General features: G+C 36.9%; 1 protein-coding gene across 1 annotated transcript in view; it reads left to right on the top strand.

Annotated features, from left to right (window-relative positions):
* LOC126419394 (uncharacterized) overlaps positions 1–15,707 on the top strand; it is a 193,655-nt gene extending 177,948 nt beyond the window's left edge. Inside the window, exon 7 of the mRNA XM_050086583.1 lies at positions 12,608–15,707. Within this exon, the coding sequence (XP_049942540.1) occupies positions 12,608–12,626 (19 nt within the window). The 3' untranslated portion in view covers positions 12,627–15,707. The remainder of the gene's footprint in view (positions 1–12,607) is intronic.
* The last annotated feature ends 1,979 nt before the right edge of the window (positions 15,708–17,686 follow it).

The following is a 17,686-nucleotide window of genomic DNA, read 5'->3' as shown; positions in this document are numbered from 1 at the left end:
CTACTCCATTGATGAATTTCTCAGTAGAACCAACTGATTTGTGTGTATATAACTTCTGCACAATTTCAGTGCAGTAATGTGTTCATTGTAAATAAGTATTATAGTAGTTCTATTACATGTTTATTACTTTATAAATAAAAAAACTTTTTTATTTTAAATTCAGTGAATTAGTGTTTGTAAAATGATTCTTTCATAGAGTGTTCATTAAAAAAATGACGATCATTCCACTTGGGACCTGTGGAAGATACATTAGCTTATTTGTTTTATTTGTAAATATTTGTCATGTATTATTGTTTTTCTGACATGTTCTGCATCCTGGAGGACCTCCTCACTACAGATCAATTGGAATGAAAGTAAACCTAATCTAATCTAATTATTGTCTTTCTGACATGTTCTGCATCCTGGAGGACGTCCTCACTACATATCAATTGGAATGAAAGTAAATCTAATGTGATCTAATCTAAGACAAGTAGTAGTGTAAGTATTGCCCTGCATATTCCTATATTTCCCCAGAATCCCAACTGATCTCCCCCTTCTACCAGTTTTTTCATTCTTCTGTAAGTGGTATCCTAACAATAAGAAACTGAGGGCCCATTAACAAATACCTTCAAGAATAAAACTAAATTTGTAGTAGAAACATTACATATTGATGTACTCCAAAGTTCAGTGATCTCTCTCTCTCTCACACACACACACAACACACACACACACACACACACACACACACACACACACACAAAAGGAAACACAACCACTCACCTTTAGCTAATTATGTATGGTACACAGATACAAGCAACAGAAAACTATTTATATTATCTTTTGAGGTTTTACTCTTTCTCTGATGAATGTATCACATTCACACACACACACACACACACACACACACACACACAACCACACAGACAACCAAACACACAAGCCCATGGCCATGGCAAGACTGACTGTTGATTATCAATAGCAGTTGCCGGGGCTCTTGGAGGTGGGGAGGGGGTATGGAAGGGCACACGAGACAAGAAGAGGGTGTGTGTGTGTGTGTGTGTGTGTGTGTGTATTGAACTAGGGACCTAGAAACAATGGAGAGGCTTTGTCCCCACCGTAGCCCTCAGTGGTTCACAACCCCACAACAGAATACAGCAGTCCACTCACCCCACCACAGCCCCACACCAAATCCATGGTTATTATGCAGTTCAGCCCCCAGTGAACCCCCAAGGAATGTCTCATACCAGACGAGTGTAACCCCAGATATTTGTGTGTTAGAGTAATTATGGTGTACACTTATGTGGAGACAGTGTTCGCACAGCAATTGCCAACATAGTGTAACTGAGGCAGAATAAGGGGAACCAGCCCGCATTCATGAAGGCAGATGGAAATCCACCTTAAAAACCATCCACAGGCTGGCCAGCACACCGGACCTTGACACTAATCCACTGGGCAGATTCGTGCTGGGAACCGGCACACCTTCCTGCTTGGGAAGCTGGATAGGATACTGGTGGGCTAAGAAGAGGGTAGTGGGATACTGTGTGGTGGGTGAGTGATTCTGGAACAAGATGAAAAGAATTCAGAGGTTAGAGAATATAAGAAGTAGGGAAAGGGAGAAATGGAGGGGTGAAGGAGAGTAAAGTGGAGATGAGTAAGGAGATAGGGAGGAAAGAGATGGAGATGACTGTAATGGGAGGAGAGAGCAGAAGAGGAGGGACAGAAGGGCAGAAGGAAAGCAAGCACCGAGGGGTGGAGAGGGGGGGGGGGGTCAGGCCTGCATGGGGGAGGGGGAGGGGGATTGGGGGGATGGGGAAGGAAGAGTGTTGGGAGGAAGAAGAAATTATGTGGACTGGGGAAGAGTGGTGTGGACAGAAGCGAGAAGGGGAAACATAAGACGAGGCAGGTAGGCCTGGGGGACTGCGAGAACACTAAGTACACTATTCTCACTAGTGTAGTTCAGGGAAACCAGTGTGTCTCAAGGGAATATCCAAATGGCACACATGGTGAAGCAACTGTTGAAGTAACTTGTGTTGTGGGATGCAACATGTTTGGCAGCTGGAAGGTCAAGCTTTCAGTTTGCCACAGTTTGACAGTGGATTTTCATGTGAGTAGACAGTTGGTCGCTTGTCATGTCTACTTGAGTGCTGTGCAGTAATTGCAGCATAGGTGATATATAATGTGGCTGCTTTCACAAGTGGCCTTGTCTTTCATAGGATAAGAAACAGGAAGTGGTGGCTGTGTGGGACAGATCTTGCACCTGGGTCGACCACAAGGGAATGACCCATGGGATGCAGGATTGGGAGGTGGATTGGATTAGGGCTGGACAAGGATATTCTGTAGGTTGGTTGAGAAATGGAACACAACTTTGGGAGATGTGGGTAGGATTTTGGGTGGGATGTCCCTCATCTCAGAGCACATCGGTAGGTAGCAGAAGCCCTGGTGAATGATGTGATTAAGGTTTCGAAGGCCAGATGGAGTGCTGTTTGGTAGCTGGCTAAAAGGTTTAGTGGTGTCAGAGGAGATAGCATGGGAGATCTGTTTATGGATGAGCTGTATAGGATACTGTCTGTCAGTAAAGGCTCTTGTGAGATTATTGGTGTATTTCAACGCCAGATTTCCACTGTAGTCTGTGGTGTCCATGGGTGGTGAGGCCGTAAGGAAGACTTTGATGTGGAGCAGTTGACAGTTGTCAAAGTTGACATACTGCTGGTAGTTGGTGCACTTGATATGAACAAAAATATGTATGGAGCATTCTAAGAGGCAGAGATCAGCATCTAAGAAGGTAGCTTGTTGAGTTGAGAAGGACCAGATGAAATTGATTTGGAAGAAAGTGCTGAGGTTATGGAGGAAAGAGCAAAGCTTGTCCCTGCCATGAATTGGATCATGAATATGCAGGCTGCCAGTGGAAAAGAGATAACAGATCAGGAAAGGATAAGAACCTAACTATTGCTATTAAAAATGATGTAAAGAAATGCAAATGCAGAAAGAACCACATGGCAGGGAAAAGTGTAGAAAGATTATTTGCATTCATATCTCACAGTCAATAAGATGTTCCAGAGATTCTGTGAAGGAAGAACAAGTTTAGGACTGAAACAGTGCCCCTTATCAAAATACAAGCATATATTTCATGAATATCTCAATGTATCATTTAGTACTCTTCACATCAATGTCTCCTCCACTTGAAAGTTGGGTTTTTAACAATACCATGAAAAGGAAATGACACTCGACATACATCAGAGATGCTGAGCTGCAGATAAGCCCAACAAAAAGACTGTCAAAAAGTGAGCTTTCAGTTGACAAGTCCTTCATCAGAGATAAACAGAGACACACTCACACACACACACACACACACACACACACACACACACACACACACAACTACAGTCTCCGCAGCCAGGGGCCAGCCCAGGTCAGACAGCCAGAGATTGTGGTCATATGTGTGTGAGATGCATTTGTATGTGGGTGTATGTTGTCTAATTCCGATGAAGGCCTTTTTACCCAAAGCTTACTTGTTTGACAGTCTTTCTGTTGTGCCTATCTATGATACAGCATCTCTGCTATATAGTGAATAGCAACTATCCTTTTCATAATACTGTTACATTCCATCCTGGATTTTCCATGTTTAAGTTCGTGTTAATGGAAATAAAAGCACAAACATGTCTGAGAAGGAGAATGAACTATGAAATAGGAAGATAATCCAACTGCCATTAAGACTTGCTTTCCCATGCAGCAAAATCAATGTATTCCAAAACTAGCCATCATTTAGATTTTCTATGCTAGACAAGTATGAATATACAATCCTCGCATCATAAGCCATACCAAGGAACAAACAAAAGAAAGCATGATCCCCTACACCTGATTGGGTGCAGAATCTTCAAGGGGATGCAGTCAAGTTGCTTTGGCTTTGCTGGACTTTCTTTTTCAATTACATAAGAAACAACCAAATAATGGGACAAACACTATACATCTACTCTCAGCTTTTTGCAGCAGTTAAATTAAAAAAAGTTTTATGATGGTGATGCTTACAGCATTCTTGGAAAAGAGTGTGAAATTCAATAATATTGATAATTCCTTTCCTGTTCTTGGCCACAGCTATATGCCTTCACTTACGATGAAAAGGCATCTTGCCTCCTAAAGAATATGATGATATTTTAGAAGAGCTGTGCAAGTAAGCATAGCTCATGATGTGCCACCCCTATCCCCCCTCCCCCTCCTCCACTGCCCAATGCAGTTGCTGCCATGTGGTGTGCACAGAGGGGCATCAGCAGGAGCAGGCATCTATGCATTGCGCTATTGAAGTCACTATACATTACATAATGTGTACATTGTGCAAAAAATTTAATAATTTTTAACATGATTTTTGTTCACTAATGTAAAAAAAAAAGATGTAGCTCATTATCAAATTCCACTGACATTGTTTCATCTCTTTAGTCATGAAATGTTACACACAAAGCTACTTTCACATTTAATAATGTTAGTATGGAAGTATGGATTAACACATTGAGGACTGTATAAGCATTGTATTTATTAATTTTAATCATATTATGTAGACTGTATCAACCAAAAGCATTTTCACAAAGACAATAAAGTACAAAAGTCAAAAAGCACATAGCTTTTTCAAATAGTAAATATGTTTCTCTAATTCACATTATATTCTTTAAATCATTAAATATTCTATATTACACCTTCTAAAGTAGCCTATGTACAATTGCTCAAGTGTGTGAGACCCGTACCAAATATGACTAATGGGATATTGAATTTATACAGGGAAGGGCACTACAAATGGTCACAGATTTGAGTGATCCATAGGAGAATGTCTCAGAGATACCGAAGGAACTGAATTGGAAGACTTTTGGAGATAGATGTAAACTATCCCGAGAAAGTCTATTACCAAAGTTTCAAGAACTGGCTTTAAATGATGACTCTAAGAATGTACTACAATCCCCTATGTATTGTTCACATAGGGATCAAGAGGATAAGATTACAATAATCACTGCACACACAGAGGTTTTCAATCAATAATTCTTCCAGTGTTCAAGATGTGAATTGAATGGGAAGAAACCATAATAACTGGTACAATGGGATATACCCTTTGCTATGCATCTCACGGTGGTTTGCCAAGTATGCATGTAGATGTTCCTTTTTTATGTTCACACTCTCTCTGTAGCAAATTTAATCAAAATTGGTTCTGTGATTTGGTTGTGAAAAGATAACAGACAGGGGAACTTTTGCAATTGTATCATTAGTATGGATTTGTCTCAGACAGTGCTGGTATTTATCCAAGAAAGATGCATCCTGTAGGTTATCAAACTTTCAAGCTGCAGATTGGAAATTGTATTAATAGAGACATAAATGTACAGCTGAGTCCAAGTGCTGAATCTGTGATTATTGAAACCACTTTTCCACATGCAACTGGAAATTGTGTTAGCACATTCAGGTCAATGTTGAGTTTTAACATCAATGATTGCACATATCAGTAGGTGAGTGTTCAGGAAAGGAAAATATCCTAAGCTCTGCAGAAACTCACCACTGATTGTGACAGTAGGAATAAAAGGATGATACAGAATACAGGTCTTTTTATATTAACATTGGCGTTCAGTATCACAAACTGAAGACAACTATTTTCTAGCCCCTGATTGTTTTAGTTGCAGTATTTCCCTATTAGTACTGTACTCCACTCCTACACCTTGTGGAAGGTTTGCTTTGAGAAGATGAATGACAGTACCATCAAATATGAGAATAAGTTTGGGCACCTATACATTCCTGTATAACACTTCTGATCTTTCAAGAAATATATTGCGATTCTTCAATTGATTGCAATGCTATCACCAGGGAGGTGCTGTAAGTGCACATAAAATTTCAACACTTTGGTTGAAATACCATCACAGTCAGAAGAATTACTACATTTCAGTTACCTAACAATTTGGGTGAGTTCTTTGACAGCAGATTTATGTCTGCTGGTGAAGTGTCCAATGCCTTTTCAAGTAGATCTAAAGAATCTGCTTTTGAGAGCCCATTTTTCTCTCAATGTTTTCAGCTATTGGTAAGAAGACTTCATTTGTTTCAGTGCAAATGATTTAAACATCATCCACTGCACTGGTACTGTCATCGGGTAGTTCAGAACCTTTTACCTTACACTGTTTATTCATTTCATATGTAGTAATCCATCAAACTGCCTCTTCATTGTACTTGGAATTTTTGTGCAGAGTGCATAGCTTTTGTCTTTTGATGACACAATGTCAGCTTTTGCAATATTGCTTGTAGAGTACCTTCAACCCAAGAGCAGGTGCGTCTATGTAAAAAGTGTGCCAAACACAAGTAAAATTGTTTTGTACTGTTTGATTGTTGTTTCATAATTGTGAGTAATATCTGTCCCTTCATTACTGCTTCAGTTAACACAGTGATAAACTGTGTTGTCATAAGCCCAAGTGAGCTGCAGTAATATAAAATAAAAGGTGATCTAGGTCAGAAAAAATTATGATTTTTGCAAGTAAATGACCCAAATTATGAGCTTACAACACAATACTAAAATGAGGCAGTTCTCTATGAGATAATGTGCAATTGAATAAGTGGCTGTCTGGAATCTGATGCAACTGCACTGTTTAATGCTTCGAGTGGGTCGTTACTGTTGGGTAACACCTGTCTATGGGAACAGAGTAATACATGAAAAGTTATTTCATTACTGTTAAATTATATAGTGCTTTAGTGTATATTATGTAAGTTTATTTTATCACTTTTTTAATTAAACCATGATTTTCCTTGGTAATGTAAAGACTGCTATTCTTTAAATGCATATTTGTGCCCGCTTGTGTTATGTAAATTGGCAAGCCCGTTTGCTAGTTAAGTTTTGATTAGTGCTAGTCCTCAATAATGAATAAAGTTCTCTCTTTCTGGCACAAGATACTTTGATTCAAGGTGTTATCTGTCCTTTCTCTCAGCTTACACTGTCATTATCCTCTTTAAAGGAATTCATAGCATCGTAAGAATGTTTTTAGGAAAGAATTGAATTTCTCATCTACTGTGTGTGCTTGGTGACCTTCTTCCTGTTATTCATCCAGTAAATTCTCTCTGAACAGTTTCCCTTAGGATCAGTATCACAGAATTACAAGTGCTGACTATTTTGTATCAGTCTGATGTGGATACTTTACTGTTGTCATTTTACCGCTGCAGCCTGATAAACCATTTACTTTGGGGCTCACATCTATATCACAGAAGTCTGTAAGTAATAAATGGTAAGCACTACATTGTGTATGTTCTACAGAATTAATTTATTCAGGATGACAGATTTTCCACTTACAAGGACATCAACAAACGTTTGTAAACAGCATTGGAAAAGATGTTACTCATCTAGACTGAGGCACAAACACACAGTAAATGTTATCTTTGACAGTGCACTATTCATGCAGTTTATGAGGTAAAAAGTCAAACAATAAATATAAAGGGAGCAAACCAGAAAAAAAACATTAACATGAAACTCAATAAACAGTGCCTATATAACAGTTTACATTAAATAAACAAACATAAAATAAAATTAGTACCTGATAAGACTACTTCAAGAAGTATTACACACAGAAGGTGATACACAAACCAAGTAAGAGCAAGATGTAACAATTGTAACAAGACATAACAAATGTAACAACAGAACATTTTGAGTACACAAGTAGTCATAATGAAATAAAATGAACTGAATAAACACATAAATATCGAGGAATATGAAGGAACAGACTGTTTGGGAAGTAATGGAAAACTAACACTATTACGTGAAGTTTAGAAGAGGGGAACTATTAAGCTGCATTTGGTCATGTAAAATTAAATCAGGACTGTGGGACAGATGTTTGTTGGATTCTAGGGCTTCTAGCAGTTTGAGTTTTTGGTCTTTGTTTGCTAAGTGAAGAACATGTGACTGTGGCTGGTAGTCATGGCCTTCACTCAATACGTGCTCAGCAAATGTGGAGTCATAATTTTGCAACCTGCATTCATGTTCACCCAGCCTAGTTGCTATGTCCCTGCCTGATTGACAAATATAAAACTTATCACAATAAGGACAAGTAATTTTGTATACCCCACTGTTGGCTAGTAATTGGGTCTTATCTTTCCTACTGAAAATACACTGGGCTGTGGTATTCTTCACAAAGTAGGAAACTCTACAGTTGCAGGGTTTCAGTGTTTTTGCTAGAATCTGTGATACCTATCCTAGGTGTGGTACTATACATCTCTTCTGGCAGACAGTGGAAGGGCCAGCCGAGGGACCATAGAGGAGTGGTATAATTTTCAGGTTTTGTTTCCTATGCAAGATGTGTCAGTCAGGACAGGATTGTAGCCATTGGCAGAGGCAATGAATTTAATTGTGTCCAACTTCACTTTGAAAGCTTTCTTGGCATGGGAACAGATATGAGATGGTGCATCTTTGAGAGGGAAACTACATGTTTGTGTTTTACTGGGTGTGGTGCACAAGTAGGTATTACTGTGTCTGTAGTTGTAGTTTTTCTGTAATTTCTGAAACAATGTGTCCATGTATTGTTGTCAATGATGAGATCTAGGAAGATTATGGGCTTGTTGCCAATTTCCATTGTGAACCAATTATTTTTATGTTGACCTTCTCCTTAAGTTATGCAAAAATGTGTTGAGCTGTCTTATAGTGCCTGTCTACATACACTGCACATCACCTATGTATCCAAACTGCACTCTGTACTCAAAAATTCTTGATTCAAAAACTATTGTTCAAAATGGTGAATGAGTATTTAAGCCAAAAGTGGACTAAGAGGAGACCTTGTAGCTAAGCTGTCTGTTTATGCAGAGTCTCTTGGAACTGAAAATAGTTTTGTGATTGGTCTCAAGTCATTCAATTCCACAGAATTGACATTAGACTTGCACATCACTTTTCTCAGAATATCAAAACATTCCTCTACTGGTATGTTGGAAAACAAAGTCAGACATCAGAGGATTCTGATTTAGTGCTGTGTGAAGTAGGTAGAGCTTTTCTTATTTGCAAGGTCCACTCAGACTGAAATACCATGCTTTGATTTGAATTTAGTGTTGCTTTTAATTAAGGTTCTCTTGCCTGCATCTCCATCCATCACAGTCTGCTGCATTCACAGTAATTTTGATGGGTTGTGTGCCTCAGTCTAATGGTTAACTGGTTATGTGAGACCTTCCAGATGCATGGTATGCTTGAGGAATCATAGACTCATGCTTTCTGCTTACCTGACAAATTACTAATTGAGTCATTTACTCATAGGGAAGGACTGTTCAGACCCATCTATGTTACAAGTTTAATGTCATGAGTTAACATATCTAACCTGATAATGTTGCTGACCTGGTAACATGGCTTCTAAGCTATGAAACTAATCATTAAATAAATTATTTACAAGAGCACCAAAGCAGTTATTATTCAAGATGCCAAAATAGGTAGCAATGACATTTTTGAGATAACTCTATCAACTGATTGGATAGGCTAATGGCAAATGGAGGTGATCTATTTGTCACAGTAACAGGAAATTCAAATCCACCAAGGCAGAAGTTGAATCTGCATCTGAGTGTGTCTGGACAAGAGTCAGTATCAAGGGTTGACATAAACTTATAATCAGAGCTTTCTGTTGACCACCAGACTCACTCCAATATGAACCAAAAACTCACAGTTCACTAGTATGAATATTACCCAATCATACTGTCATCATCGGAAGAGAGATTAATCATCCAACAATTTGTTTGGGATAGCTATAGGTTTGTCAGTGGTTGGTATGACATGACATCCTAAACACTGCTAAATGTTTTCTCTGAAATCTACCTAGAGCAGATAGTTAAGGAGGCCATGCATAGTACAAATATAACACATTATACGCAATGGCAACAAATAGACCTGATGTATTTGAAAATTATTACATTGAATGTGGTGCCAACGGCTACTAGGCAGTCATAGCAACAATGATTACCAAAGTACAAAGAGGCACTAAGATGAACAGAAAGAACTTAAATGTTGAGCAAACTAGATAAAGAAGCAATAGTCTCATGTCACAAAGAGGAACTTGAAAAATTTTGCTCTAGGCAGGAGTATGTAAAAGAATTATGGCACAAGTTTAAAAGTTAAGTTGACTGTGTGTTGGATAGATATGTACTGGTAGCTAGTTAAATAGTTCATGATGGGATAGATCCTTCATGGTGTACAGTCATCACAAAGAAACTTCTAAAGAAATAGATGTAAAACAAAGCACAGAGTTGTAGATAGATGGATGCTGAATGAAATACATATAGCTGTCAAACTGAAAGTAGCAAGCAAATGCATACATGATGACCTACATTTTAAAATGTTCCTTTACCAACAAAAATCCAAGACTATTGCCCCAGTTTCATTGTCACACCACTGAAAATGTGATATAGAATTTAGTGAAAATGGTGCTGAGAAACAGCTGAAATTCCTAAAATTGATAAAAGCTTTAGGACCCAATGGAACCCCAATCAAATTCTACACAGAATTTACAGCTGAGTTAGCCAGTCTTTTAACCATAACATACCACAGATACATTGAACAAGAAATTGTGTCCAGTAGCTGGAAGAGAGCAATGGTTACATCGGTCTACAAGAAGGGTACAAAAAGTGCCCCACAAAACTACCATCCAATGTTTTTGAAGACATTCATCTACTGTAGAATATATTCAAATGTCAAACATAAACAAATATCTTGACCAGAATGACCTCCTTCGAGCCAACCAGCATGGATTCTGGAAACATCAGTCAAACAATCATGCTAAACCCAACTCACACTTCCCTAACATGACATCCTGGAAGCCATGGATCAGGAAGTCAGGTCAGTGCAGCACTTTGAATTTCGGAAAGCATTTGACTTGGTACCAAACATATGCTTGTTATCAAAAGTGCAACTGAGAATTTCTTGGTGGGGAGAATGCAGTTTCTTATCTTGGATGGAGAGTTATAAACAGATCTAGAAGTAACTTCAAAGATGACCGAGGGAAATGTGCTGGAACCCCTGATGTTAATGTTGTATGTTAATGTTCTTGTACAAAATATTAATAATAACTTATGACTTTCTGTTGATGATGTAGTTATCTGTAATGAGGTACTACCAGATAAAAAGCTACACAAATATTCAATCCAATTTTGGTAAGATTTCAAAAGTGAGGCAAGCATTGGCAACTTGTTTTAAATACTCAGAAACGTAGTATCCTATGACTACAGTATCAACACATCACAACTGGAATCAAGCAACTCATACAAATACCTGTGGGGGATTTAACAATTCATTAGGACATGAAAGGAAACAATCAAATACACTGTCGTAGGTAAAGCAGGTGGCATACTTCGATTCATTGGTGGGATGCTAACAAAATTCAAGAGTCTCCAGAGGAGATAGCTTACAAAATGCTATTGTGACCCATCATAGAATACTTGTCAAGTCTGTAGGACCCGTACCAAACAGAATCAACAAGGGTTATAGGGAGCTGATATTTAATGGTAAGTCATTAACATACAAGAGAAATAGGACTGGGTCTAATATGGAGACTTGTGGAACACCTTGAGATATATTTTTCCAGTCAGAATAATAATTTGCCCTGTTTAAAGGGATGTTAATTCTTTGCTTTCTGTTTAGTAAGTAGGATTTAAGCCATTATAGGGCAGCGTCCCTAATTCTCTTCTTTTCAAATCTGTAAATAAGCAATGCATGGTTTACAAAATCAAATGTGATACTGGAAAACACAACAGAGCTATTTGAACATTAAGGTACTAATCTTCAGGAAGAATTAAAAAGAAAAGCATGTTACACATCTTAATTTAGTATAGCGTACAGGGACTGATATGGGACTTCATGATGTCCAAAACTATATTTTCAAGTGAAACAGAATGGACAAGTAATGTAGCTGCTGAAAAATCCTTACCTTTCTATCATGTCAGGTGAAACTGCTACTTTATTTGGTATGTGATTTAGTGAAGTGATGACAAACAGAGATCCATGTTCCCCATTACTTAACAATACTAACTGTACCTTCTTCATACATTTATGAAATTTTTATTTTCCTCTACAATAACCATTTCAAACTTGAAAATTACCATTTCAAACATTATTACAGCACTGCTCATAAAGAAAGTTTTAAACTTAACACCACAGCAATAAAAATTTTGTTCCCAGACGCCACTATATATGGGACTAAAGATTTATAGTGAACTAAAAGGTAAGAATATATTTAACATAGCTCACTGAAACTAAGACTGTACAAAAAATACGTTTATCCATACATGTAAAAATGATATTGCACTTGTTGATGTGCAATAATGCCTGTACAAATGTACATTGCAGCAGTTTTTTTTATAGTCATGATCTTACACTGTAATTTTAACTTGGTCCTGTGAAATAAAAAATTATAACTGTAAATAGTATTGTAGTAATATCTATAAATTAATTTCAAACTTTCGTTCTCTGTAATTTTTCACCTATTGAAACTTTTGTATGAAAAAGGTGCTAATGATTCTTTTTCAGCTTCCCATGTATCTTTTATAATAAATTTGGCAACTTTAACATTGTACATTCTGAGAAACACAAACTACATATATATTTATATTTTTGTGATGATAAAATGAATTTTTTTGTATAGTTACATCATTTTTTTGTATGCAGCTCAGAAACAGAAGAGTGAGGGACAGAGCATAGGAGCTGCAGTAGATCATCTCACTGTCCAAAAATCAACCTGCCTCCTGCCTGCTCGCCTTAGCAGAGAACGCTTTTACATGCCTCCATGAGCTCAAATTGCAGTGACAATGGTTGCCACTGTGCAGACATGATTGTAATGCAAGCCACATAGGTGACAGCTGGAAACTTCTGATTAGACTGTGACTTTTGTGTCAAGTAAACTGTGTGTAACCAGAGAGAGTCCGCAAGTTCTGGGATGCATTCGTGCCAGATCCTCTTGTATTAAAAGAAATTCATACCAAAGACTTAATTATAACTATTTATATGTCGGGAAAGAGATGAATAACGTTAAATATTTCACTTTTCCCCTCTTTATTGCCATTATTGCGTAAAAATACGTGGACAGCTATCTTTAAATTAGTGTCTTTACAAAACCTGTTTTCCGTAGATGTCTTCGTCACATTGAGTGAGATATGGAGAAGTGACTGATAGGATGCTAAGTGTAATGGAGATACCAAATATTTAATAGAGAACTTTTGCATTATGTGTACAATGAATGTTGTGGTCTGTGTCTGCTGTTCTTCAAAGATGTGATGCTGTTAGTTACAACTGCAGGTACTTCAATTTTATGTAACTAAAAGTTCTGAAAAAATAGTGTTGCTAATATGTGTTGTTGTCAGCAATGTGCAGAGTCTTAGATAAGCAGTGTACTATGTTGAGTTCTTCATATTCAAGAACCTGATTTATAAGTACTGATGCTAAAGAGGTAGAAGTTGGAACCCACACCATCAGTTGTCTGTCAAAAGCATGTTTAGCGCTACTTGCCACATACATGCTTATTTGAATGGTCGTTTCAGCTTGATGCTGTGTGTTTTAAAACTGAACTGTAGTTACTGTTATGCTCGTGTCTCAATGTAATGTTATAAGAAAAACGTTAACTTATTGTAGTCAAACAATGGCAGCTTATATAGCTGTACTATTGAAAAAACTTTTTAAAAAAGATTACAGCAGCCCCATTGAAACAATGCTTTCTGATGCAAAGGTTTGCTGACTGTTTCTGAAATGAAGACTCAGAACAGTTGTTGAAAATGCTGCAGACGCAACAGGTTAGGCAAAGTGGTTCCATAGGATCTTCAGTTATTATAACATATAACTAATAGGGGGAGTGTCTTTAGTTACTACATCATCTGTAAAGTTATTTTTACAGTACTTCACAGTCTCTTGAGTAACCTTATACGGAGATTGTAAGTTAATTAAATGCAGATATTCAAAATACCAGACATAAGCATCTTACCATCAAATATATTGCTGACTGTTACATAACATCAATTTGTATGCCAACCGACTATTTTTCAGAAAGAAATCATTCTTAAATTATTCATCTGTTGTTTGTCTGCTGCAGCTGAAAATAGAATTCAACAAGCTATAAAAGAATAGTTATAAAATTTGTATCCAATTTGTCAAAATAGTACAACTAAGACTATACTGTCATGAAGACAGCAGTTCTGTTTTGAAAAGATCTGATAAAGTCATTTTATATAGAAATAACTTTAATATAAAGAAATTAAAGCATGTTTAAATGCCAACCTGCCAGATCGCAATTTTATATTATTATTTGTGCCTATGTTACATGAAGGAATAACAGTGATGAACATACATGTAATTCACAGCAGCAACAAAATCAAGGGCAAGTAAATTAGCTCTCTCATTTTAAATATACCATGTGATAATGTGAGTGCTTGTTCACAGACTCATTCCTACTAAAATTATATTATGCTTGCTTCCTATGTAAATTTGCAAGAGATCTACCAGGAGATAGTATGTAGTCAGTGTCTGACAGGAGCTAAATTACACATTCAATTATCCTCATAAATGATTAAAGATAATTTCTGTTGGTCAGAAACAAATCTGGTATTTCTCTCTAATCATAACAGACAATAGTACCTCAATTATAATTAAAAAGCACCAACTAGATAATTTAAAGTTGTGTTAAATTATTGTAATTACTCTGTAAATATCATTAACCTTGAAAAAAGTATGTATATAAATGTATATGTCTATATTGTGCATAAGATCGATGTACATTTTGTGTTCTTTAATACAACAGCTTTGGAAAGCAGTTGCTTAGATTTTGCATATATTTAATTTTAAAATTATTGACCAAGTTTGCTTTATTTGTATTGAATCAATACAGCCACTTTGATATGAATGTGTAACTAAAAATACTCAGCACAATGTTTAGACTGAAACAGCATAGTTAGTTTTCAAAAGGCATAATTTCCTTTGATATAGAGGCAGTGAACTTTGCATCTTGTCCAAGGATTGATGCAGCTCATCAATATCATTTCTGTTCTCTGTAGATGTATTTAGCTGCCATTATTAATTTGAGTTCATATGATACAGTTATGATTCTTTAAGACATTATTACCTTACATATGGTGCAGCCTTTACAGTAATTTCAAAATACTTGATCCTACTGGTACGTGGTTGAGTTTGCTACCTCAAGAGAGCTCATGTTTCTCTGCATTGCCTAATTCTACAAAGAAAGATAATAAATTGTGACAATAATATAATAGCCGCAAGTAATGCATTTCTGATAAAGAGTATTTTTTGGCCATCTTTTGGTCTTTCACTGTTTCACAAATACAATAGTTTGAATATTAGACAGGACATTGTATTGCATTAGAATTGATGTGAATTACAAAATGAGTAAAGAAATTTCTAGGAAACAACCAATGCAAGCAGTATGGTGGTCATTTCAACAGTGCAGATATTCTCTCAGTAGTTGCTTTAAATGTTTAAGGTTGTAATATTGTTCTAGAAATTTAGTAATTTTTATGTTACCTATGTATATCAGTATTATAGTATATTAAATCAATCTTCAATCAGTTATTAATAACAGCTTCTAAAATTACTAGTTCAGATTTCCTCCAGTCAAAATGATCACCCTACATGCATCAGTAACATAAAAAAGAATTGTTTAAAATTCCATATTATAGGATTTATCTTTTATTCATATGTTTTGTGACTGTTTTATACAAAATGAGTACATTATCATTCTTGAAAACCAGCAGTATTTAAAAAAACTTATTTTCTCTTTTTTATTTTTGATTAAAATGTACATAGTTATATCTTTTCTTAATTCAATCAATAAATAATGTTTAAAAGCACAGTCATACATTTAACTTTGATTTGTCCCTCTAATCTCCTTCACTGTCTCATGGTTGTTTTTGAATTCCAGAAGTCAGCTTTGTGATTTTAATATTTTAACATCCAATCTCACTCAAAAATGCATGTGCAGAACACACACACATACTTGCTATGGCAATGCAGCCAGCTGGAGTGACAGCTTATGTCAAATGGAGTGGGTGGGAAAAACAAGAAGAATGAAAAGGTAAATAAATGACTGTTGTGTACTGTTTTGAGTTGACAAAAAACCCCACTTACTTCCAAAAAGGGCAGTGCACAAATCCATTGCATTACACAGGAATGATCAGGAGGGGTATAGGTGGGTTGGCATCTAGCTCAGTTCCTTTTAAGAACAAGAGGAGCAAATCTGGTAAAAATCAGGCCATGTAATAGTTTTCTTTCAGAGTAAAGGGATGTAGAAGATGTAGCTCAGGAACTTGCATCTGTTTGGAAATTGCCCTTCAACCAAGGTCCCAGGTGGAACAATAGAGAACAGAGTAGGCTTGTGTTTACAGAACAGAAGCCAGAAGTGGAAAGCACAGCACATCCGCTGCAGCACTTGACTGCCTGCATCCTGGGCTGTACATGACTCCTTCCCACATGCGTAGTGGCAAAGTTCGAAACTGATGCTTTTCCAAGGCATCTCTCTGTCAACAGTTCTTACCATGAGAACCATGCTGAGGCCAGCATCATATGGTGGAATCATCACAACAATGAACTCGAAGTATAGCTGTTGCATTTGCAAAGTATTGGGTTGGTGTAAAAGTTCGTAACTTTTTTCCGTAAGTTTAATAAACACAACAGATACACATAACACAGACTTAATTCATCAATAATGTATTCTCCTTCATTATTTACAACAGTCTGCCAACTCTGGGGTGACGTTTCAATTCTGGGACTGTAGAAATCACATGGTTTTGAGGCGAAGAACCCATTGAGCCATGTTTGAAGCCCATTTTCATTTGGAAAGCAAGTTCCTTTGAGTCTGTTTGATAGAGAGTAGAAAAGGTGAAAACCTGAGGGTGTAAGATTAGGTGCATTAGGTGGGTGTGGAATGACTTTACAACCCACCTTCTGTATAATGATTTTTGTCAGTCTAGCAAAAAGCAGGCAGTTGTTATCGTGTAGCAGCATCACTTCACACAGTCTTCCTGGTTGTTGTTCTTGGACTGCATCTGCAAGACATTTCAGTTGTTGACAGTAAATAACAGCAGTGATGGTTACTAGTACACCACACAGTCACTGTTTCACAAGACGCATAATGTTATCTTTTGTGATGCACACAAGTCTTTCTACAGGAAGTTGTTGTTTATTTAGGCTCAACAATTCCTTTCTTTTCCTTATGTTAATAATAAAGATACAATTTCTTATCACCAGTAACAACACAGTATAGGAATGGTCAATGTTGTTCAAAAGCTAGTTGATGAAAAACATGCAAAGATACACATATGGCCACCAGCTGATATTGTGATTTTGGCTTTGAGCATCCGTTATCCATACACCCAATTTTTGAAGCTTTCCCACTGCATGCAACAGTTGCATGATGGTGTAATGATCACAGTTCACCTTATTTACCACTTCTTGAGTACACTGAATGTGGGTCATTGAGGATTAATGCATTTAAACAGTCTTCAATACCCAAACGTCTTTCTGAATGTGGAGAACCTTTCATTTCAAAAGAAAACCATTTTCTTGCCATGATCGGACCAATGGCATTATCTGCAAACATGGTGCACATGTATCTGGCTGCCCTTACTGCTGTCACCCCTCTATCGAACTCAAATAAAGAATATGTCAGAGATGTCTCTAGCATCCACAGCTCGACTCACTATCTCCAAATGACAAAATGACAATATGTAAACTCAAATAGCAATAGTA

Source organism: Schistocerca serialis, chromosome 9 (assembly GCF_023864345.2).
Source record: "Schistocerca serialis cubense isolate TAMUIC-IGC-003099 chromosome 9, iqSchSeri2.2, whole genome shotgun sequence".
Taxonomy (NCBI): Eukaryota; Metazoa; Arthropoda; class Insecta; order Orthoptera; family Acrididae; genus Schistocerca; species Schistocerca serialis.
This window is presented reverse-complemented; position numbering and strand designations above follow the sequence as displayed.